The sequence below is a fragment of the Ostrea edulis genome, chromosome 8 (genome assembly GCF_947568905.1).
Source record: "Ostrea edulis chromosome 8, xbOstEdul1.1, whole genome shotgun sequence".
Classification (NCBI taxonomy): Eukaryota; Metazoa; Mollusca; class Bivalvia; order Ostreida; family Ostreidae; genus Ostrea; species Ostrea edulis.
In genome coordinates this window covers 56,194,673-56,219,284 of record NC_079171.1, presented here as the reverse complement: position 1 = coordinate 56,219,284, position 24,612 = coordinate 56,194,673, and the positions used below count along the sequence as shown (strand labels likewise).

The 24,612-nt window shown below is 36.9% G+C and overlaps 1 protein-coding gene across 3 annotated transcripts; it reads left to right on the top strand.

The window, feature by feature from the left end:
- The first annotated feature begins 2,629 nt into the window (after nucleotides 1–2,629).
- On the top strand, nucleotides 2,630–23,053 carry LOC125660886 (E3 ubiquitin-protein ligase TRIM71-like). Of its 3 annotated transcripts, none has more exons than XR_007364521.2 (2): nucleotides 2,630–2,694; nucleotides 22,510–23,053. XR_007364521.2 is itself a non-coding variant. In XM_048892705.2 (2 exons), exon 2 carries the CDS (start codon nucleotides 2,962–2,964, stop codon nucleotides 4,618–4,620), a length of 1,659 nt encoding a protein of 552 aa, XP_048748662.2. In that variant the 5' UTR covers nucleotides 2,642–2,694; nucleotides 2,932–2,961; the 3' UTR covers nucleotides 4,621–10,649. The 3 variants fall into 3 exon arrangements, 1 of the variants encoding a protein (XP_048748662.2); XM_048892705.2 differs by lacking the exon at nucleotides 22,510–23,053 and adding an exon at nucleotides 2,932–10,649 and having other exon boundaries at nucleotides 2,642–2,694; XR_008797702.1 differs by lacking the exons at nucleotides 2,630–2,694; nucleotides 22,510–23,053 and adding exons at nucleotides 2,916–9,986; nucleotides 12,076–12,159.
- The last annotated feature ends 1,559 nt before the right edge of the window (nucleotides 23,054–24,612 follow it).

Here is a 24,612-nt window from a genome sequence, read left to right as displayed (position 1 = left end):
TTGACTCAAACTCTGTCCAAACTGAGACAATAGTAATGATTACTGTATGTTTCCATTCACTGAATCTTTTCTCTTATATTTCTCTTGAAATTGACATTACTTTCATATGCAACAATAAATGCATGTTTGTTGCAAACAAGTTCGATCCGTTTTTTTAATACTACCTATCTGCAATATCATTACCAAATATTGAGCTTTATCAAGGTCAAAGGGTGCATTGGCTGTTTCGTTTAATATCACAAATGGGTCAACCATTTGATAATTTAGCACTTAAATTTAGTTGATATTTTAAAACAATGCATCAAAGTATAAACAGTTAAACGTCTTTCTTTGTTATTTCATCCGTTTATGAAAGTGGCAGTCACTTCAGAAATTTTTTTAGTAAGTTATAACTTTTTTTTTGCAATGCTAGCTAACTGCATCACCCGATGAAACCAAAAAAAAAGACAAGAACAAAAAACAAGAGGCCCATGGGCCACATCCCTCACCTGAGTCACCTTGGCCCATATCTGAAGACTTTCCATATATATTTGCATGTAAAACCTTAGTCCGTATTATGGCCCAAACTACTCTTTGCAAACTTGAATCTACACTATGTCAGAAAGCTTTCATGTAAATGTCAACTTCTTTGGCCCAATGGTTCTTGAGAAGAAGATTTTTAAAGCTTTTTCCTATATTTGTATGTAAAACTTTGAACCCCCCCCCCTCCCAACTGGTGGCCCCATCCTACCCCCCGATGGCCATGATTTGAACAAACTTGAATCTGCACTATGTCAGAAAGTTTTCTTGTAAATATCAGCTTTTCTGACTCAGTGGTTATTGAGAAAAAGATTTTAACTATATATTTGTATGTAAAACTTTGATCCCCTTTGTGGCCCCATCCTACCCCCGGGGGCCATGATTTGAACAAACTTGAATCTGCACTATGTCAGAAAGTTTTCATGTAAAAATCTGCTTTCCTGGCTCAGTGGTTCTTGAGAAGATTTTTCCTATATATTTGTATGTAAAACTTTGATCCCCTATTGTGGCCCCATCCAACCCCCGGAGCCCATGATTTGAACAAACTTGAATCTGCATTATGTCAGGAAGCTTTCATGTAAATCTCAGCTTTTCTGGCTTAGTGGTTCTTGAGAAGAAGATTTTTAAAGTTTTTCCCTATATATTTGTGTGCAAACTTTGATCCTCCCTTGGGGCCCCATCCTATCCCCGGGGGCCATGATTTGAACAAATTTGAATCTGCACTACGTCAGAAAGTTTTCATGTAAAAATCAGCTTTTCTGGCTCAGTGGTTCTTGAGAAGAAGATTTTTAAAGATTTTTCCTATATATTTGTATGTAAAACTTTGATCCCCCCTTGGGGCCCCATCCTACTTCCGAGGGCCATGATTTGAACAAACTTGAATCTGCATTATATCAGGAAGCTTTCATGTAAATATCAGCTTTTCTGGCTTAGTTGTTCCTGAGAAGAAGATTTTAAAAGTTTTTCCCTATATATTTGTGTGTAAAACTTTGATCCACCCCTTGGGGCCCCATCTTATCCCCGGGGGCCATGATTTGAACAAACTTAAATCTGCACTATGTCAGGAAGCTTTCATGTAAATCTCAGGCTTTTCTGGCTTAGTGGTTCTTGAGAAGAAGATTTTTAAAGTTTTTCCCTATATATTTGTGTGTAAAACTTTGATCCACCCCTTGGGGCCCCATCTTATCCCCGGGGGCCATGATTTGAACAAACTTGAATCTGCACTATGTCAGGAAGCTTTCATGTAAATCTCAGGCTTTTCTGGCTTAGTGGTTCTTGAGAAGAAGATTTTTAAAGTTTGTCCCTATATATTTGTGTGTAAAACTTTGATCCACCCCTTGGGGCCCCATCTTATCCCCGGGGGCCATGATTTGAACAAACTTGAATCTGCACTATGTCAGGAAGCTTTCATGTAAATCTCAGGCTTTTCTGGCTTAGTGGTTCTTGAGAAGAAGATTTTTAAAGTTTTTCCCTATATATTTGTATGTAAAGCTTTGATCCCCCCTTGTGGCCCCATCCTACCACCGGGGGCCATGATTTGAACAAACTTGAATCTGCAATATGTCAGGAAGCTTTCAGGTAAATTTCAGCTCTTCTGGCCCAGTGGTTCTTAAGAAGAAGATTTTTAAATGACCCCACCCTATTTTTGCATTTTTTTAATTATCTCCCCTTTGAAAGGGACACAGCCCTTCATTTGAACAAACTTGAAAGCCCTACACCCAAGGATGCTTTTGGCCAAGTTAGGTTGAAATTGGTCCAGTGGTTCTAGAGAAGAAGTCGAAAATGTGAAAAGTTTACGGACAGACGGACGCCGGACAAAATGTGATCAGAATAGCTCACTTGAACCTTCGGTTCAGGTGAGCTAAAACATATTTCATTGCTTAAATGACCCCCCCCCCCTCCGCTGACACACACACGGGCGCAAATGATGTTGCAAAGTTTAACACCAGATTATTTTTGTACACGGATTATAATGAAGGAATTCATACCTACATTGAAACGATTATGTCTTCTGACGTCAATGTTGACATCGCTACCAAGTATCAACTAGGTCTAAACAAACTTTTAAACTATATCTAAATAGAAAGTGTATACAGGCTGACGCACCACACAGGTATTTAATCACAGGACTACACGGAAGGTCGAAATAACAGGGAGGCCATGTTGAATTTTCAGGTGAGACAAAATATGTATCCATATTTGTGTGAGCAATAAGATGAATCTGCTCATTTTCACAATAATGTCATTTGAAGAGTATCCTAGGGGGTGGGGGGGGGGGGGGGTGGGTTAATTCAATACATCGACGTCTCGTATATAAATGATCGCAGTTTTTATAACATACTGTAATCCTAGCTGGTCATGTGTTTCAACAAGTCAAACTCTTTAATTAAGATTCCCTATTCTCATTAACAGTAAAGTTTTCGTGTGAACTCGACACCAGAAATGGACCCGTTACACAGAGCCCAAATTATCCTACTGTGTGACCTCTGTAAAACTGCCCACCTACAGAGTCACTGTGAACGTTGTGATATAAATCTATGCCAGACATGTGTTGGGGAGCACCTCTCGGATTCGTCTATAAGACACAAAGTCGTGCTCTATAAATACAGAAAGTCTCTTAACTACTCAAAATGTACAGACCACGCTGGCGAACTCTCTAAACATTACTGTGAGAAATGTGACATTCCTGTCTGTTCTACCTGTGTCTCCTCAAGTAAACATGAAGGTCACGATATATCAGATATTCTGGAAAAACTCAACGCTAAAACAGAAAGTTTACAAAATGATCTGGAAGAACTCAAGACAAAAATTTACCCGCGATATGAAGTAATGGTCAACGATGTCCAACGTGAGAAAGCCGAATTAGAAACTAATTACGGGAAACTGACCACAGCCGCTGACCAACAAGGAGAAATCTTCCACCAGGAGATCACTGCCATCGTCAAACGAAGGAAATCCGACATTCAGGAAATAAAAAACAAACACCTATCTACCCTGAATATAAATACAGAAGAAATCACAAAGAAAATGGCGGAACTCAAACAAATCATTTCCGACTTGAAATCAATCCTAAAATCAAATGACGTCTCCTTAACCTCTACTTACAAATCTAGGAATTCCGAATTTAGACTAGTACCACCTAAATTCCGAGTTACAGTACCCAGTTTGTCTGCTCAGAAAATAAACAAAGATCAGCTCAATGGAATGTTTGGTTCTCTGTCACCATTATCCATTAACACAGAACATGGCGACACAATGAAGTCAGCAGAAGCTGTATCGTCAACTCAAGCCAAACCACTGCTTGATGACCCGCGCCTCACCGCCACCATACACACTGGGTATAAATACAAACTATCCAGTGTTAGCTGTCTGAGCGAAGAACAAGTCTGGACATGCGGGAGTAACGAAATCATGAAGCTCTTCAACCTCCAGAGTAAACTACTGACATCAATACAAACCAAGTCAGGGAACAAACCAGCAGACATAGCAGTGACACGGGACGGATATCTTGTTTATACTGATGATATAAATAAAACTGTGAACTTAGTGAAGAATAAACAGATAGAGACCATAATCACATTGCATGGGTGGGTACCTCGCCATGTCTGCAGTACCGCCTCTGATAATCTCCTGGTTACCATGTACAGTGATGATTACAAACAATCCAAAGTTGTGCGTTACTCTGGCTCCACAGAGAAACAAACCATTCAGTTTAATAATGATGGTCGTCCTCTCTATTCATCTGGTCACTATAAATACATCAGCGAGAACAGGAACCTGGATATATGTGTGGCTGACTGGTCAGCTAATGCAGTAGTTGTGGTAAATCAGTCAGGAAAACTCAGATTTAGATACACTGGTAATCCCTATAATACCAAGCAATCATTTACTCCAGTCGGCATCACTACAGACAGCCAGAGTCACATCCTGACAGCAGACATTAACAACCACCGTATCCACATCCTAGATCAGGACGGACATTTCCTCCGTTACATTCACTGTGATTTAGTCAATCCATTCGGTTTATGTGTGGACATTAGAGACAACCTCTTTGTGGCTGAGCGTAACACTACTAAAGTGAAGGAAATCCAATATTTTTAAACAGTGTTCTTTACACATCTCTACACAGTGTTAATTACATATATCTACACAATGTTAATTACAAATCTCTACACAGTGTGAAATTGTGAATTACGTATCTAAACACTGTAATTTACAGCAGTGTGTTCGTTACATCTGTGTGTTAAGGATGTTCTCTCCTGGTTTGAATTTTTTTCAGAAGTATCAAACATTGATAAACCATTTTAACTGATGCATCTTTATTCAGAAGACATTTAAATCATAAAAAAGAGTATGTCAGTGTAAACTTTAAAGAATTACAGCCTCTTAAAGTTGCCCCTTTGCTGAAACTTAATTTCTCCTTAAATCACCAATTTTCACAAGAAACACACTATAAAACAAATATCAAGGACAGAATAATCTTGACTTTTTTATTTTATGAAAATTAAGCTTTAACTTTTAGATAAAACATATCACCAAATATCAAACCGATTTGAAGACCTATTTCATCAAAAAATTCAACCTAGGGAGAATATCTGTATCAAACTCTTTTTTGAAATTACTAATGTAGATTTAGATAATAGTTTTGCTTAATTTAAATGAAAAACAATGTGTGGGGTAGTGTACATTATAACAAAGATTTGATCCATTTTGCCCTCCCCCCCCCCCCCCCCTTATTACATTGACATACATTCTAAACAATAACAATATAGGATTTGTTATAAAATGTGTTGTTTTTTTAATTCATATTTACAAATTTTACATAGTTATTTAATTATATGATAAATAATCAGAAAACATAAATAATATACGCATATATACAATAATAATTCATTTATAACTAAAGAATCTGTAAAACATATGCCCCAGCATCAGCATTTTCTAATTTCCATGCACTGTGACCTTGATCTTTGACCTTCTGACCCCTAAATTGATAGGTATCTTCCCTTCTCTGTATGTATTCATATGTCCAAATTTGGTTTGAATAAAATGCAAAGTACTTAAGTTATTATCCAGAAACCTGTTTTAACAGTCAACTTCCATTTGACCACGAGGAAGAAATCTAAACTTTCTGGTATGGTTCCTCATATGATGATAGCACAACTCATCCATGTCCTTGTGGCTACCAAATGGATGTAGCTAAAACGGAAACATTAGAATCCATTTTCTAACAATACTGTAAAATCTTAACAGTAGAACAGAATATACTATTAGGTTTACCACCAGACTGCTAATACCCCAACTTCAACTAATTTCAATTTTTGTCTAGCCAGGGATTATGTTTTAATGCCCTGCTCAACAAATTGTTACACTAAAGGAATTGCTTATGGAAAATGTTAGATATGAATTTGTTTGTGCATAAATGACTGTTTATGAATTATTTGCTGAAATTCTAATCAGAATGTTTTAAATGTGCATTTTCAATACCCAATAAACAAATTTTACCATTATTAAAACTTTTTGACAATTACACTTTGAAGGAATGATTTAAATAAAATTTTGATAAAATAATTCAATTTTTCAGAACTGATCAGACACAAATTATCTATGTAGTAGCCTAATAGAAACATGCAAACATATCTATAAATTATCTTTTGTTTTAACTAATTTGTACACGAACGGCGCACCATAGTTCTCTAGATGGGAGAAACTCCCTTTTCCCTTTGAATTCTTTTTAATGAATTAAATTCGCTGTATACATTGCTGAATTTTTAAAACAATGATATATATTAAACTTTTTAATCAAAATGATGCTTCAATAATGATACATTGAACGTTAGGAGCGAGATTCGCTCATTACCGACTAGGCTGGATCAGGATCAGGAAGATTGCAGATCAATTTAGGTACAAATCTATTAGTATCTATTACTTTGTAGATTTCATTTTCATAAGAAAAGTGTCTTACACATTTAAAAACTTATAAATTCATTCAACACTATATCAGCAACTCTTGTTCGGGTACTACATCGCTAACCATTCTGAAAATCTGTATGATACTAAAAATATAAATTCTTCTGGCATTCACAGTTATTTAAATAATAACAATATTAAATGTTTATCTGAGAGTGCGAGAAATAATTGTGACCAATTTGCAACTTTAGATGAATGTCGAGAAGTTGTTATGAGTATGAAACAATAAATCACCAGGTCTAGACGATTTACCAACTGAATTTTATCAATGCTTTTAGGATCAGTTATCGAAACTATTTTGGAATGCTTAAAGAATTTTGTTTTATCAAATGAAATGTCTTTTTCCCAACGACTTTCTGTCATCTCATTAATTCGAAAAAAAGGAGAGAAATTCCTATTAAAAAATTACCGACCCATAGCCTTACAAATACAGACTACAAGATAATTCGATGACGAACAGACAGCATATATACAAGGAAGATTCATAGGAAGCAACGCACGATTAATATTAGATATTTTTGATTACTGGGAAAACAAAAATCAAGAGGACTTATTATTATTTCTCAACTTTGAGAAAGCAATCGATTCAGTTGAGTGGCATTTTCTGTTCAAAACTCTACAAACATTTAATTTTGGAATTAATTTTATTAAATGGATAAAACTACTTTATCAAAATCCTATCTTCCGTTTAAAAAATAATGGATGGATCTCTAGAACATGCCAGATGCACAGGGGAATTATGCAAGGTTGTCCAATTTCCGCGATTTTATACCTATTTGTTGCAGAAATTCTATCAGATAAAATAAAATCTAATAATTGGATTCACGGTTTCAAACGTAAAAACTTAGAACATGAAACTAAAAATATTCAACATGCAGACCACATGCCACTGGCTTTAAGTGATACCGATTATCTAAAACATGCAATAAACACCATTAAAGGTTTCTGTGAATTAGCAGGGTGAAAAATAAATTTCACAAAAACAGAATGTATTTTACTCGGAAACCCGAGAAACCAGCTTGAAACAGTAGAGTGAATAAAGGTAACTAAGAGAGCCGTAAAATGTTTAGGTATTTATATAGGTCAAGATAAGATTGAATGTTACAATAAAAACTGGATGAAAATATATCACGAAATTGAAATGTTGTTTAAATAATGGAAAAAGAAGAAAACTATCATTATTTGGAAAATGTACAAGCATTAATTCATTGGCTTTATCAAAATTGACTTATGTTGCAAACATTTTAGAATTACCCGATCCTAAGTTTATAAAACACATCAATAGGTTGATATATATTATTTTATGGAATAAAAAAGATAGAATCAAAAGAACACATTGATAGGAGATATTAAAGATGGAGGGATACGTGTAGTCGATATAGAGTCTAAACTTAAAGCCCTAAAAGCCTGTGGATTCCATGCCTTATTACAAGTAATCATATAATTAAAGAATATGCAGAAAGTTTCAGTAAAACCTTAAATCTTGACATTCATTATTTAGCTAAGACTCCTGATACATCAACTAACAATTATGTCATTCTTTAAAAGAATTCCAGTATTTTATAAACAGGTATTTTCTTGCTTTAACCTTTGTCAGGACAACACAAACCAAACATTTAACTCCACTGAAAAATTCCGTCTACATGGTCAAATGCAAATTTTCTCTTCAAAGGTAGATCGATATGTTTTGAAGATTGGATAAAAAGTGGAATTTTATATGTTATATTTTATATCACTGTTCATTATCTTCACCTTTCATATGTTAAAATATTTTAACGAGGATGGGTTATTAAAATCAGGTAAGCAAATTTATGATTGTCATACTAAGAAAACGAACTGGCTATGCGAGTATAAGATGATGAGACATATTTAAGAAAAATTGAACCTGGATATATGTTTACAACATAAAACTAAAATTTTCTACTCTTTGATAAATCATAAATTCCATAAAACCCTTGCTTACAAAGTCAAGTAGAGAGTTCCAAATAACAGATAAAAGGGAATGGGAATCAATATTTTATTGAAAGTTATATACATTGAAAACAAATCCTTAGCAGAATTTAATTATAATCTAATACACAACTTATTGAGTACCAATCTCCTTATTAGCAAATGGAAAAACATTGTAACAAATAAGTGTAAACTGTGTAGAAATGAAATCAAAAACACAAAACACCTTAATTTTTATTGTATTAATGTACAACATAAATGAAAGATCGCAAGTACCTGTATTAATTTCACAATTACTTGGAAACATCCTGTTTGGTTTTATTTAGATAATACTGAATTGATAAAGATATATAACTATTTTCTTTTCTTTATTGCATTTAAAATTTATAAATGTAAGATGTATTGTAGAGTTGTACAGGTTGATGAGACAAGTGATTTTGTTATTCGTTCCATCAAGGAATACTTGAGATCGCACTGTCAAGTTCTCAGGTTTTTATATAAAAACAAAGAACAGAAACTTTTTCAAAATTTGTATCCAATGAATAGAAATTCTTTGTATCAAATTTTTTAACATATATAATTTAAGCATTGTTACTACTGCTATTATATGTATGCACGCATATGTATGTATACATGTGTATAGCTGTGTATTATGTATACTTGTGTTACATCTAAAGCCACTATTCAGAGGGTTCTGTCATCTAATAGACCTGCCCAATGAGTCGGATATGAACTATTGTGATATGTGTGGACTCATTGTGGCAGCGTGGCGGTTTTTTTTTATAAAAAAAAACTTATCTTTATTATACACACACTGCCAAATATGTTTCATACGTAGTATTATTCCTTCAGTTGAAATTATGTTGATGTAAATTAATAACTACAATTGTTTGAAATATACTGTATCTATTTGATTTCATGGTAACATAATAACCATGTCTTATACACATTATATCTTATACATGTATTCCATTTGTTTTGTATATTTGTATATGTTTTGTTTTGTTTCATAAATAAATATCTTGAAACTTCAACAACAAAAAATTTTCCGTTCTCCCCTCTCGTCTGTACTGTGTCACCATATGCGTGGTTGTGTCTGCTTGTCTGTAATTTTCTTTGTCTGCCACTCACTTGTGAGAATATCGGATGCAGTCTGATCTATAACTGCCGTTTTACTTCTAACGAATCGCCCATGTATGTTTCTGGACTGCTTTAGAATAGAGTAAATGCGAGATCGTTAACAGCGTGCGTCTTAGGTTGCATCGCTCTATTTATGTGGAGGTTCACGTCGAATCATGGCCGAAAGAAAATAATTCATGGAACCTTGCATATTTTATGGGACTTTCCTTATGAGGTAGGCTCTCCAATTTTCTGTGAGGTTTAAATTCAAGTATTGTGTTTGAAATTTTGTGAGTAAAAACCATGAAAGAAGAATTTAAATATTTTTTGACATTTTTGTTGTAGAGGTCGGTGATTTGGCTTTTGACCAGCTGATTTTGCACGTGCTTGACTTCGATGTAAACAAACTCTCATGCCTTGCTGGATGGGTATGTATATTTTGGTATGAAAATGCTCATTAAGAACTGTACTACATGATGTGAAAGTAAAACTTCTGAAAAGTTTACTTTAAGGAAGCAGGGTCAGGTCAAAGGTGAGTAATTTTGGTAAGAACATATAGGCAAAATTAATAGAGTGGTGCAACCTGCAGCGAGGCAATCCGGAAGGTAAATGTTTACATATACACGTGTTTAGTGTACTTTTTTAAATCGAGGTGGGGAGTCTGGGTAATTACATAGACATATTTAAAAAAATGGATGTCACGTGGCGAGAAGAGAAATTAGCAGTTTTATTAGAGAAGGTAGATAGGGGTAGGGTCAATGGGTTGGGGTGTAATTTTTATGATGTTAACTTGGCTACAAACAGACGGGGTAGGGGGAATATCTATGGCAGAGTTAAAATAACATTTCCAGAGGGTACACGTAAAGTTTTATTGGCACACAGGCTCATGTACATGTTACATACAAATGCATTACACATTGCATATAATAAACATGTATCATACATATGTCACAACAGTCTTTGCATTAATCCACTTGCAATTAATTATCACAGTAAGGTGTATCTTTATAGTTGATAAATATGTGTAAATTGCTCAAAGTTCATATACATATCTGAAACCCTCGTAAAAATAACTGACAGGTAACCATCATTTTCTGTTACTGTAGAATCATTTAAATTCGTGGGGGGGGGGGGGGGGGGGGGGGTGGATTGTTGAATTTTTACGGGTTCGTGGGGACGTAATTCCGTGGATATATAATAACAATAAGGTAAGAAAAATGAATTCTCACTGTTGTTTAAAATAACGAACATAAAGAATATATTCAAAGCAAAGTGGCGATTAGAATTTTACAGAGTTTTCTGTATACTGACAATAAACTTAACACGCTCGACAGAATTTTACAGACTTTTGTGTATACTGACAATAAACTTAACACGCTCGGCAGAATTTTACATACTTTTGTGTATACTGACAATAAACTTAACACGCTTAGTAGAATTGTACAGACTTTCGTGTATACTGACAATAAACTGAACACGCTAAGCAGAATTTTACAGACTTTAAGGAGATTCTCACATGTGTAGAGATATAATACATTGGGTTAAATGCTGTCTGACTTGTTTTATACCGGTTGTTAGGCCGTTCTTGGCACACTAATTTTGACTACGGATAAATCCGGGATATGGGGCTCACGGCGGGTGTGACCTGTCGACAGGGGATGCTCACTCCTCCTAGGTACTTGATTCCATCTCTGCTATATCCAGGGGTCCGTGTTTGCACATCTCTCTATTTTCAATTTTGTATTGCTTGTATAGTAGTTATGAGATTGATCAGTATTCGTTGTCTTCACCTTTCACCTACTTTTGGTTTTCGGGGGGGGGGGGGGGGGGGGGGGGGGGGGTAGTGTGTAGGCGTCCCTCTCGAGAATTTGTCACTCGTATAGTATATAGATATTACTATTTCCGATGAAGGGCAGCGAAATTTGGGCCTATGCTCGGAATTTATGGCCTTTCAACAGGGAGGGATCTTTGCTGTGACACGGGGCTTCAGTTTTTGCGTTCTTATCCGAATGACCGCTCCATTTAGTCACCTCTTACGACAAGCAAGGGGTACTAGGGATCTATTCTATCTAGGATCCTCACGGACTGTGTGTAAGGGGGGGGGGGGGGGTGATATGCGACTTTGATTTCGGAAATGTGAACAGAGAGCTTATTAAAAATTATCGGAAACCATATATCCGGGATTGAAGTGTTCCTGTCGTTTTAATGGCACTCAAAGTTTGTTTTAAAATTCAACAATTTCAATCCACACGCCAGCTATTTTTTTTTTTATCAGTGAATAAGATTACATTGCTATTGAAATAATTGTCTTACCAGAGGGCTCGTCAATCAAACTTTCACTTACATATTATTTATTCTCTGTAAATGCAAAGCTTACCTGTGTACAGATAAACAATAGGTAAATTACCTGTGTATTTTTGAAGTGTGAGTGAAGCTTGCATCACGCGCCCTCTAGTGAGAAAATTATATGAAATACGTTACATGTTTTTGTATTATTACTCTTTTTTTCTGTTGTAGATTTAGTTGAGTGGGACACTGAACCTCAGGATATCTATGTACATTTACACATGTATGATTAAACTTCTGTTGCACTCGCGCATGCGAGCTTATCCTGTATTGCGTGTTTGAGTTTTACTTCATAAATAGTTTAGGAATATACTGTCCGCTCAATATCTTGAAAACCCTTTGCTTGACAGACATCAAACTTGGTACACTGGTACATCTTCAGGAGAAGATGACCCGTATTGATTTTGAGGTCACATGGTCCAAGGTCAAGGGTCAAGCTGGACACAGTAATATACTGACCACTTAATATCTTGAGAACCCTTTGCTTGACAGACATCAAACTTAGTACACTGGTACATCTTCAGGAGAAGATGACCCCTATTGATTTTAAGGTCACATGGTCAAAGGTCAGTGATTGAACTGAACATTTTAATATATTGTCTCCTATAATTTAAGAATGATTTGCTTGATTGACACCAAAGTTGGTACAGCGGTACAACATAAGGGGTAGAGGACCCCTATTGAATTTTAGGTCACATGGTCAATCCACTCTTGACATACATTTAGGAAGATATTGTCTGCTCAGTTTTTTGAATTGATGATACTACTATCAATTAAATGATGTGTATGTATCACTCTTCACAATTTTGCACCATGGGAGTATATGTGTTTTACAAACATATCGTTGTTTAGAATTTTCTTTTCAAGTGTAGACGAAAACCATTGGATGATCCCTAGGTAGTGTAGATTTATTTCTTCAGATCCCCCCCCCCCCTCCATGAAATAGGCTGGGGCCACCATAGGGAATAAATGTTTTACGAGAGAATTATAAAGATGCACCGTTAAAAACAACAGAAAGGCCATGCTAAATCATAGTGTTGTGGTAGTTAGAAGTCAGGATCCGCGGTAGTTAAAAGTCAGGTCCCGGGGTAGTTAAAAGTCGGGATCCGGGGTAGTTAAAAGTCAGAATTCCGGGTAGTTAAAAGTCAGGAGCCGGGATAGTTAAAAGTCAGGACCCGGGGTAGTTAAAAGTCAGGAGCCGGGATAGTTAAAAGTCAGGACCCGGGGTAGTTAAAAGTCAGGACCCGAGGTAATTAAAAGTCAGGACCCGCGGTAGTTAAAAGTCAGGACGGGGTAGTTAAAAGTCGGGATCCGGGGTAGTTAAAAGTCGGGACCCGGGGTAGTTAAAAGTCAGGACACGGGGTAGTTAAAAGTTAGGACCCGGACCCGGGGTAGTTACAAGTCAGGACGAGGTAGTTAAAAGCCAGGATCCGCGGTAGTTAAAAGTCAGGGCCCAGGGTAGTTAAAAGTCAGGACCCGGGGTAGTTAAAAGTCAGGAGCCGGGATAGTTAAAAGTCAGGACCCGGGGTAGTTAAAAGTCAGGACCCGCGGTAATTAAAAGTCAGGACCCGCGGTAGTTAAAAGTCGGGATCAGGGGTAGTTAAAAGTCAGGACCCGGGGTAGTTAAAAGTCAGGACCCGGGGTAGTTAAAAGTCAGGAGCCGGGATAGTTAAAAGTCAGGATCCGGGGTTGTTAAAAGTCAGGACCCGCGGTAGTTAAAAGTCAGGATGGGGTAGTTTAAAGTCAGGACCCGAGGTAGTTAAAAGTCGGAATCTGGGGTAGTTAAAAATCAGGACCTGCGGTAGTTAAAAGTCAGGACCCGGGGTAGTTAAAAGTCAGGACCCGCGGTAGTTAAAAGTCGGGATCAGGGGTAGTTAAAAGTCAGGACCCGCGGTAGTTAAAAGTCAGGACCCGGGGTAGTTAAAAGTCAGGAGCCGGGATAGTTAAAAGTCAGGATCCGGGGTTGTTAAAAGTCAGGACCCGCGGTAGTTAAAAGTCAGGATGGGGTAGTTTAAAGTCAGGACCCGAGGTAGTTAAAAGTCGGAATCTGGGGTAGTTAAAAATCAGGACCTGCGGTAGTTAAAAGTCAGGACCCGGGGTAGTTAAAAGTCAGGACCCGGGGTAGTTAAAAGTCAGGATCCGGGGTTGTTAAAAGTCAGGACCCGCGGTAGTTAAAAGTCAGGACGGGGTAGTTTAAAGTCAGGATCCGGGGTAGTTGAAAGTCAGGATCCGATGTAGTTAAAAGTCGGAATCCGGGGTAGTTAAAAATCAGGACCCGCGGTAGTTAAAAGTCAGGACCCGGGGTAGTTAAAAGTCAGGACTCGGGGTAGTTAAAAGTCAGGATCCGGGGTAGTTTAAAGTCAGGATCCGGGGTAGTTAAAAGTCAGGACCCGCGGTAGTTAAAAGTCAGGATCCGCGGTAGTTAAAATTCAGGACCCGGGTTAGTTTAAAGTCAGGACCCGGGGTAGTTTAAAGTCAGGACCCGAAGTAGTTAAAAGTCGGGATCCGGGGTAGTTAAAAATCAAGACCCGCGGTAGTTAAAAGTCAGGATGGGGTATTTAAAAGTCAGGACCCGGGTAGTTTAAAGTCAGGACCCGGGGTAGTTTAAAGTCAGGACCCGCGGTAGTTAAAAGTCAGGACGGGGTATTTAAAAGTCAGGACCCGAGGTAGTTAAAAGTCAGGACCCGGGGTAGTTAAAAGTCAGGACCCGCGGTAGTTAAAAGTCAGGACCCGGGGTTGTTAAAAGTCAGGATCCAGGGCAGTTAAAAGTCAGGATCCAGGTTAGTTAAAAGTCAGGACCCTCGGTAGTTAAAAGTCAGGACCCGGGGTAGTTTAAAGTCAGGACCCGGGGTAGTTTAAAGTCAGGACCTGGGGTAGTTTAAAGTCAAGACCCGGGGTAGTTGAAAGTCAGGACCCGACGTAGTTAAAAGTAGGGATCCGGGGTAGTTAAAAATCAGGACCCGCGGTAGTTAAAAGTCAGGACCCGGGGTAGTTAAAAGTCAGGACCCGGGGTAGTTAAAAGTCAGGACCCGGGGTAGTTGCAAGTCAGGATCTGGGGTGGAAGTTCAGACCCCTATAGGAAATGAGAGTTTATTTAGGAAAATGCTTCTAACAAATCGCCTATGACGTTATTGTAGCATTACTTTCGCAGCTGAATGGTGAAACTACAGCGTTTTTTCTTGAAAATTTGGAATTTTTAACACATCGAATCGGGAGTAGAAGCAAGAAAAACATTACGGTGAATATGGGGTAAAATATTTCCAAAACGTTTCTAATCCTAACATTTTTTATTTTCATTTTAAATCTTTATAAAGATTTTGTTTTGAACTGAAATAAATGGTGGGATGTCCTTCAGAAATAGTAGAGGGGGGTTACCTAATGATATATCTTTATTCAAGAAAAAAAAAAACAGGAAACGATCGTTGTCATAAATTGGGTCATTACCCCTGATTCTACGTGCCTGCTCCTAGGCAGATCTGTTCTGATACGACACGGTGTACAACGAATGGCGAAGCTATGTAACTCTATTTCATTCTTATTTTTGTTGCATAGCGTCGCCATTTGTGCAACACTTTGTAGCAAATTGTGAGATACCGAACGGAGATTGCACCTTTTTATGTATGTGTCTCTTTCGTGTAAATTTCTCAGACCCCCTTCTCTCTCCTCTCTCTCTCTCTCTCTCTCTCTCTCTCTCTCTCTCTCTCTCTCTCTCTCTCTCTCTCAATTTCTCTCTCTCTGTGATCGATAGACTCAACTGGCGATTTTAAATTGGTGTGTGCGGGCAGTACGCTGTACTGCTGAGGGTGTATAAAAAGCGCATTAGACTTCTTCGCATCAGAAAATGTAAACGAGAGAGAAACATACTCTCCCATATACTCTCATGTTGTTGACCTACAAAACACGACACGAGTGTTATACTTCCCACAGTGGACAAACAACGAAGATCATCCGTGTCTCACGGTGTGTTATTTGCCTTTAGACACAGCTTCTAGGAGCTTTGATCCCGTGGAGATCCGAGTTCAGAATAGGTCTAGTACCCCCTTGTCTGTCGTAAAAACCAAGGTCCCGTGTCACAGCAGGTGTTACACGATAAAGACCCCCCTCCCTGCTCAAAGGTCATAAGCGCCGAACATAGGCCTAAATTTTGCAGCCCTTCACCGGCAGTGGTGACGTCTCCATATGAGTGTAATATTCTCGAGAGCGACGTTAAACAATATACAATCAATCAATCTAGGAGTTTTGCTGTGGACATGGTCGCCCTGCAGGGTGTGTGAAAATGTGCTACAGGCTAAATAAGCATGATAAATGTGGAGTTTTAGAAAAAGACAAAATATCAATACCCACCCCCCCCCTCCCTGATATGTTTTTTTTTAGCATTTTGAGACAAAAATTCCAACGATTACAAAAACTATATATATTGTGTTTTTGAGAATACCTGGTTTTGAAAATTTTTCTTTTAATATTCTAACCATCCTTTCGTCATTAAAATATTCCTAAATGTACTGTTTGATAAATATATATTATTACTACAGTAACTTGATCCGAAGAGTCGGATCACGTCGAGTTGACAGGCGAGGATCATCAGATCACAGGAGACGCGAAGCGTCGAGTTTGATCTGACGATCCGCGCCTGTCAACGAGACGTGATCCAACTCTTCGGATCAAGTTACTGTAGTAATGATAAATTTATTATATACCCCCTTTTGCATTTTAAATCCACATTTATATGTATAAAATACTAAATGCAATCCAAATTATCAAAAATACAGACATACAGTGAAATTATGTTTTGTGTACGCAGTTTCGTTTGTGACGCGGTCAATATTTTCCACTAGAAACGTTGCGTTGATGCATTGTGACGTCATTGTGACGGCATCAGTTTCAGAGGATACTGATACGGAATCAGAAAACCACAGTGTGGTGATCCGGAAAACCGGATCACACGCTGTGAAATCCACACTTATCAAAGAACGATACATTGATGGGTATATAATAATAATGTGTACTGCAGGCAATTCCTGATTTGAATGTGAATTAGTATATTCAGACAACCCCATAAATTTTCAAATTTACAGTAAATCGTGGTGTCTTGTTTAGAAAAATGTACTAAACGATAAAAGAAACAATAATTTCCTCCACTCCCGGAGAAATAAATGACAAAATCTTTTGATTACTTGAATTACTTTATTGGGAGAACTTAATGTTTTCCAAAAACCCTAAACTTTGCATTATTTTACCAAAATCACTTTATTAAAAATGATAGAAAATATTACAAATGACTTAGATAGGAGACATATTTCAAGTCCTATAAAATCTGTAAAATCCAGGAGCCTCTGAGAGCTTCGCCCCCTGGCCCCCACCAGGGCTTTGCCTGGACCCACTGGGGGTCTCAGAACGGCCCCCAGACTCCCTGCCTTATAAAGTGGCGCCCCCGTAAGCGCAAGTCCTGGATCCGCCCCTGCACACTACATGTAATAGGGGTAATGGTGAAAATTCACGAACATATTCTTAAAAATAGCATTTTACTAGAGATGTAATCTGATCACGTTTGAAGAATGGACAATTCACTTCGGTTTTATTTAAACATAAAAATTTAAAAGTATCAGGACAACGTTAGCACCTTGAATTAAACAAACACGTAATCTGAACCCGATGTAGGAATGTTTAACCTTGAATTGAACAAACACGTAATCTGAACCCGATGCAGGAATTCTTAAACATGGTGTTTCAATATTACAAGAACCAATTAACCAGAAAACATAAATCTGATGCAAAGCTTCCGTAATAAGACGAGATTCAGAATTGTTCAAACCACGCCCTCGGAGGGAGTGGGCAAGAGCTGGGTTACACGAATGGACCACTTCGATATACCCCTGTGAGCTCGAAATAAAAGACACTACAGAGTCGCCCACTTCTGCTTCATACTTTGATATTTTATTGAAAGATATTAACGGCACATTAACGCTACTCAACTTTATTACAAACGGGATGATTTCAGCTTTTCCATCGTCAACATCCCATATCTAATTATACCCCCCGAACGAAGTTCAGGGGGTTATATAGGAATCACTCTGTCTGTCCGTCTGTCGGTCTGCAGATTCGTGTCCGGGCCATAACTTCTTTGTTCTTTGACTTAGGCATACCATATTAGGCACACAGGTGGATCACCATGAGACAATGTGTCGAGTACCTTCATGACCTCTATATGACCTTGACCCTTGACCTCAAGGTCAAAATTAAAGGTGTTTTTTTTTACAATGGATTCGTGTCCAGACCATAACTTCTTTGTTCTTTGACATAGGCATACCATACTTGACACATGCGTGTATCACCATGAGACGATGTATCATGTTCCTTCATGACCTCGATATGACCTTGACCTCAAGGTCAAAATTAAAGGTTTTTACAATGGATTTGTGTCAGGGCCATGACTTCTTTGTTCTTTGACATAGGCATACCATATTTGACACATGAGTATATCACCATGAGACAATGTGTCGGGTACCTTCATGACCTCTATATGACCTTGAACTTTGACCTCAAGGTCAAAATTGATTATAGGGTTTTGTCATACCATAAGACATGGGTGTATCACCATGAGACTATGTGTCATGTACATTCATGACCTCTTTATGACCTTGGCCTTTGATCTCAAGGTCAAAATTATAGGTTTATGCCATGGATTTGTGTTCGGACTATATCTTCCATTTTGTTCTACAAAGGCATACCATATTTTTACACTCAGAAAAGAGGTAATTTATACCTATTAACAACACCCTTTGGGAGATTGGGGTAAGCGGGGGTTATTCTTAGTGACCATTGCTCACAGTACCTCTTGTTTTATGTAGAAATAATTCATTGTCACCTGCATATGGTCAGGTGACATATGGTGTGTATATCTCTCATCTGATTTGATACGCAAGAGCTTGTTCTGCTTATGGTCAGTTTTTAAATCGAAGCAGGCTACTGACAAACAATTTGATGCTGCAGGGGTTCCAACAATCTCAATATCAAAGCATCTACATGCACTGCAGATCGAAGTTTGTTCAAATCATGGCCCCCAAGTAGTAAGGATGGGCCACAATAGGCGAAACAAGTATTTTACGGGACAGAAAAGGACCCACTATAAAGAATTTCTCAATAGGAACAATACTACCGAATTGCAGTTGATATTAAAACATGGACAGAAAGCGCGGATTTAAGTTTGATCAAACCATGACCTGTGGGATATAGTTTACAATTTAATAGGGGCGGATGCAGAAATTGAAATTATAGGGGAGGCAACAGGGGGTGTCTCCTGTGTATTTTTTTTTTTTTGAATTCTGTCACTGAGATGAAATTAATGAAAATGACACAAAATTAAGTTGTTGGTTTTTTTTTTTTTTTTTTTTTTTTTGTTTTTTGAATAGAATATAATTTCTCCCAATAAAAGTAACAATATATCAAAAAATCTTCTCATGTATTTCTATAAGTGGATTTTCTTATTGTTTTTTTTTTTATTTCTATCTAAGAGACTATGATCTACCTTAAATTTGAAAATGTATTGGAGAGGCTCCTTAAATCCGCCACTGAAAATAGGGGATCGAAGTTAGGTCTTTTTTTTTTTTGTGATGGCACTGAATGAAAACGCTAATTTCCAGAAAATTAAAAGCCAGGAAACCTGACGTCAATGTTTCCTGTATAGTTTCGGTGGTGCGGAAACAATTATATAATCTCCGTCAATTTTCAATCTGTGAAAACCGTAAACAAAAGGAAACATCAGATCAGAGGAAATAGCTCTACAGAACGCGAAGACTAAACAGAACAGTGGATATATCGTACCCTCGCCTAGATTTTCAATGTGTGAAGACTAAACGGAACAGTGGATACTCCGACAAATCACAGCGATCCTCTGTGTTCCACGGTATGTGTTATTTGCCAATACACACAGCTTCCAGGAGCTTTCCTGTTGCCAGGGGCGCCTTGTAGAAGGTGTTAAAATGTACCGCAGGCTAAATACTCATAATAAAGGTGGAATTATTAAAAAGAAAATAGCAACACCCCCATATGTATATTGTCTTTAAGACTCTTGAGACAAAATTCCCAACGATATCATATTATGTTTTCAGAAAACCTAGTTTTGAAAATTTGCCTTTTAATTTTCTGACCATCCTTTCTTCGTTAAAATATTCTTAAATGCACCGTTTAATGATAATGCGTACTTTAGGCAATTCCTGTTTTTGAATGTATATTAGTATATTCAGTAAATGAAAGCATACAACATGCAATAGGGATTTTCAATAATTAACCGATTTGCTCTCTCTCTCTCTCTCTCTCTCTCTCTCTCTCTCTCTGACAAAAGCAGTGTTTAAGGCACAAAATTACTTTTGTGATATTGTAATATTATGCATCTTGTCAATTTAACTTGATTTAATATAGATATTGGGCCAATATCGATTTCTTAGAAATTGGAATTAATTTACTACACATTCCATAGAAGCAAAAATGCAGACCATCAATTGTTTTTTTTAAATCACGATTTAATTACATGTGCATTCGACCGAGACTGATGTTCAATGTACAGTGATAGAGTTCTTCATAAAAATAAATGTTCATCGGGAGTGTCTGGATAATACAATGCTTTATATATAGCAGGTATCTTCCATGCAAATTCCTACAGTCTTTGCCACAATATAACTTTAATATTACGGTTAGCTAGTTCGGGTATTGAAATTAACAGATGCTTTTGACATCTTACGAAAAGCGTGAAATATATTGGGTCGGCGCGATATCAGATTTGTCTAAGATCACGGATATCTTGCGCCGACCCGATATCTTTCCCACTTTGCAAGAAGTCAAACAAATATCATGGTTAGCTGACATCCCAATTGCTCTATTGAGGCGAAAAACCTTTCGAATTTATATGAGATTATAAGTTATACATAGGTCATTGTTACAATCAAATACATGTATATAATCCCGCTAACCCAATATTTCTTTTTTCTTCTTTTTTTTTTTTTAAAGAAAACTACTGAATGACGAAATATGACCAAACTGCAGATTGAACGTTATAGAGCTCCTTGATAACATTACTTATATTTTTCTATGCATCAGAATGGGCATGTTGCCGGTTAGTTTATTTAGAATTGTTGACAAGCAATAAGATAACAACAAAAAATGGTGCTTAAATTGTCCGATTATCAAAATCTTAAATTATGCATATGTGTGAGGGGGTGTTAGTCTCTATCCGCTCAAACTGCCTCCTAACAAATTTCGTGAAGTGGGTAGGTCGCTACATGGATGAATTCTTAACTTTCAAGCTTACATATTGCACCCTCTCCGATTCCACGTGCATGTAATCGATATTTAAGGATGTAACACCTCGGTGTTAAATGCAACTAGTTAAGGAAAAAATATTAAAACCATGTATTTTGATAATGATAAATATTCCGTCTGTATTTTAAAAAAATGTTAGACTTAAAGTTCGCGTGACTGATTTAGTCAATCTCGGTAATTGTTTTTAAGTTTTTGTTTTTAAGTTTTTGTAATACTCCCGGTCATACAGACAATAGCCTTCTGGCTGAAGTTGGTGTGTCCTTGCGCCGTGCCAGTGATATATATTCATCAGTGTTTATGCAGGGACAGCTAAAAGTACCGAATAAAAAAAAACGAAGAAAATGTAATAAACAGAACGCACTGTCTTATACCCCCTTAACCGCAATACCTGTAATATAATTATAAGAAAATATGTTACTGTGGTTCATTAGTCTACCTGTAATATAATTATCAGAAAAGATGTTACTGTGGTTCATTAGTCTACCTGTAATATAATTATAAGAAAAGATGTTACTGTGGTTCATTAGTCTACCTGTAATATAATTATAAGAAAAGATGTCACTGTGGTTTATTAGTCCACCTGTTAAATAATTATAAGATAAGATGTTACTGTGGTTCATTAGTCTACCTGTAATATAATTATAAAAAAAGATGTTACTTTGGTTCATTAGTCTACCTATTAAATAATTAACCAAATCATAAAGATTAACGCATATACTACTTGTGTATTTTCACAGCACGTGCTTTTTTAATATCAAAGCCATATTTAACGTATTTTCATAGATAATTGTGCGAGTCCAAATGTTAATATTTCGCTTCAGGGCAAACTTCAACCAAGAGCCTGAGAAAGGGAGATGGGGTGGCTTTGGTTTTATTTGTGAGCACTTTTGAATTTTAATTAAAAAAAACACACATCTTTTATCAACAAAATCAACCACAGATAGATGGGCATACAAACAAATGGACTGGTGACTCCACTATACCGTCTTTTAAACTAACGCAGTAGTTTTTGTGAAAGAACAGTTAATTGAAATGACCAATACAATGAAGCAGAAAAAAACATCCGTAAAATGAATCATGGTTTCTCTGAATGTTATTAAATCTCGATAAAAATGACAGGAACACAACTTCAGTATATATACATAATGATAACATTGATACATTTTAGTGTGAATCAAATGTATCTGTACATTTATTTTTGAAATATGCTCTGGGAACTGACCACAACCCCTCAAAATGAAGTAACAGATATCAATAATGTCATTGTGTTTCAATATTTCAATATTACAGGAACCAATCGACCAGAAAACACAAATCTGATGCAAATGTGAAGACTAAAGATATATCGTACCCCCACCTGGATTTTCAATGCGTGATAAAAAGACCTTTAAAAGAAGACAAAGACTCACATGCAGCGATTTAATCTTTAAATCTAAACGTTCATAGTACAAGAACATGTTAGTTTATCAAGGTGTGAAGCCAATGACTTCAATAACAATCAGGCAAGGTATCAAAATCACTCGTTTAGAATAAACGAGATGGTATCGTTTATATTCAACACTATTGTAAACTTTAAAGACAATTTGCATCGAGTGATCTTTAAAATATATGCGTCAATGTTTTGTTCTGTTTGGTTGTAAAAATACTTAACATGGAAGTTTAATTTATGAGAATTTGTATGATTTAAAAAAAAAAGAAATGAAAAGAAAACCCCACGAATGCGACAGATCGATCTAATTTCCTTTAATGGGTAGTTTTTATCTCCACCCTAAAAGCAACATACGATATGATCATCAGCTGAGAGTTCGTTTGATCGGCAACTGATCTATAAATGATGTCCAACGTCAGGTTCATCACCCTTTCCACTGGCCCAACAGGTCTTAAATGTCCTACATTGTTCAAATTTACCCTGAAAGGAATTTATAAGTAATTCATCAGTGGATCTCATAGCAGACATTTTATCAATGACATCGTATTGAGGCTGTGTGTGTTCATCCACTACATATTCATTCATATACTTTAATCTGTCCTCTTTCGACTCTATTCGCTCAATTCTCCTTTGAGTTTAAGACACCTCCTCTCTCGAAGATCAAAGTTTGGGTCACCCTGTGATGAGACGTTATGAAAGTGATATACTTTACACATTTTGATAACCTGTGTGAATCGTCGACACGAGTTTCGGTGTATAACAGGCCCCCCGTCATACAGAGCTGCTCGTCCGAGCAAGGACAAAGGAGTTGTCTTACGTTCTCCGCGTAATGCTGACACAGAGCAAGCATTGGTTTACAATTTATTTTCTGTGGTAACACAGGTTAGTAGAAGTTCCTAGGGGATCTTTGACCTTGGCTATTCCAAAGTATTGTCTAATGCTATTGCAATTCTGGGTTATGATTTATGAGTGTTTGCAGGGATTATCGACGGAAGGGCAGAGAGAACAGAAATCTGAATAATGGATTTTCTCGCTTTCTTCAATTTTCCGGCATTAATTAGTCCCCCGAAAAAGACGTTTCCAGGATGAAGTTGGTTTTGAATGTCTAATGGGGCTACCTTGTGGTTATCGCGCAGCACCTGTTCAAATTCATGTTCCCATATTGTTACTAGCGTCACCCAAATAGATTTTCAATTTTTTTTTATTTGAAGGCATATATTCATCTAAGATCTGGTTTGTGCTACGGCGTTTATTAATAACAATCACTTTATTTTCATAAACAAATTTACATCTGGGTAGAGAAAATGCAAAACTTATACGGTACCAATTTTGATAAACCAGATACACATTTCGACAAATGATGTCTCTTCAGTGATGCTCAAGCCGAAATTTTGGAAATTCGAAATAAGAATTAATAAATTAGTAAGAGCTAAAAGGAAAACTAGAGTGCAAAAAACTGGAGCCAAATTCGTCCAAGGATAAGAGCTATGACTTTTCAACACTATACACCACCATTCCTCACGATAAATTAAAGACTAGACTTTTTGACATCATCAACAGTTGCTTCTTCAACAAAAACGGAAAACGGAAATATTCATATCTAGTGATCGGTCATTCAAAAACTTACTTTGTTAAACACCACTCAGATTCCACGCACAAGTACTCTGAAGTTGAAATAAAAATATGCTAGAGTTCCTCATTGACAATATCTTCGTGGTGTTTGGTGATCAGGTCTTCCAACAGTCTGTTGGAATTCCCATGGGCACGAATTGTGCTCCTTTGTTAGCTGACCTGTTTTTATATTCATATGAAGCAGAATTTATTCATAAACTTCTACGTGAGAAGAAAAAATCTCTCGCTGTGACCTTCAATTCGACTTTTAGATATATCGATGACGTTTTGTCTATTAACAATGATAGCTTTCATTCATATGTCGATTTGATATATCCCTGTGAGCTCGAAAT

Bases quoted from the DNA above. Each gene is read 5' to 3' on its own strand.
- LOC125660886 (XM_048892705.2), top strand. From the start codon at position 2,962: ATGGACCCGTTACACAGAGCCCAAATTATCCTACTGTGTGACCTCTGT.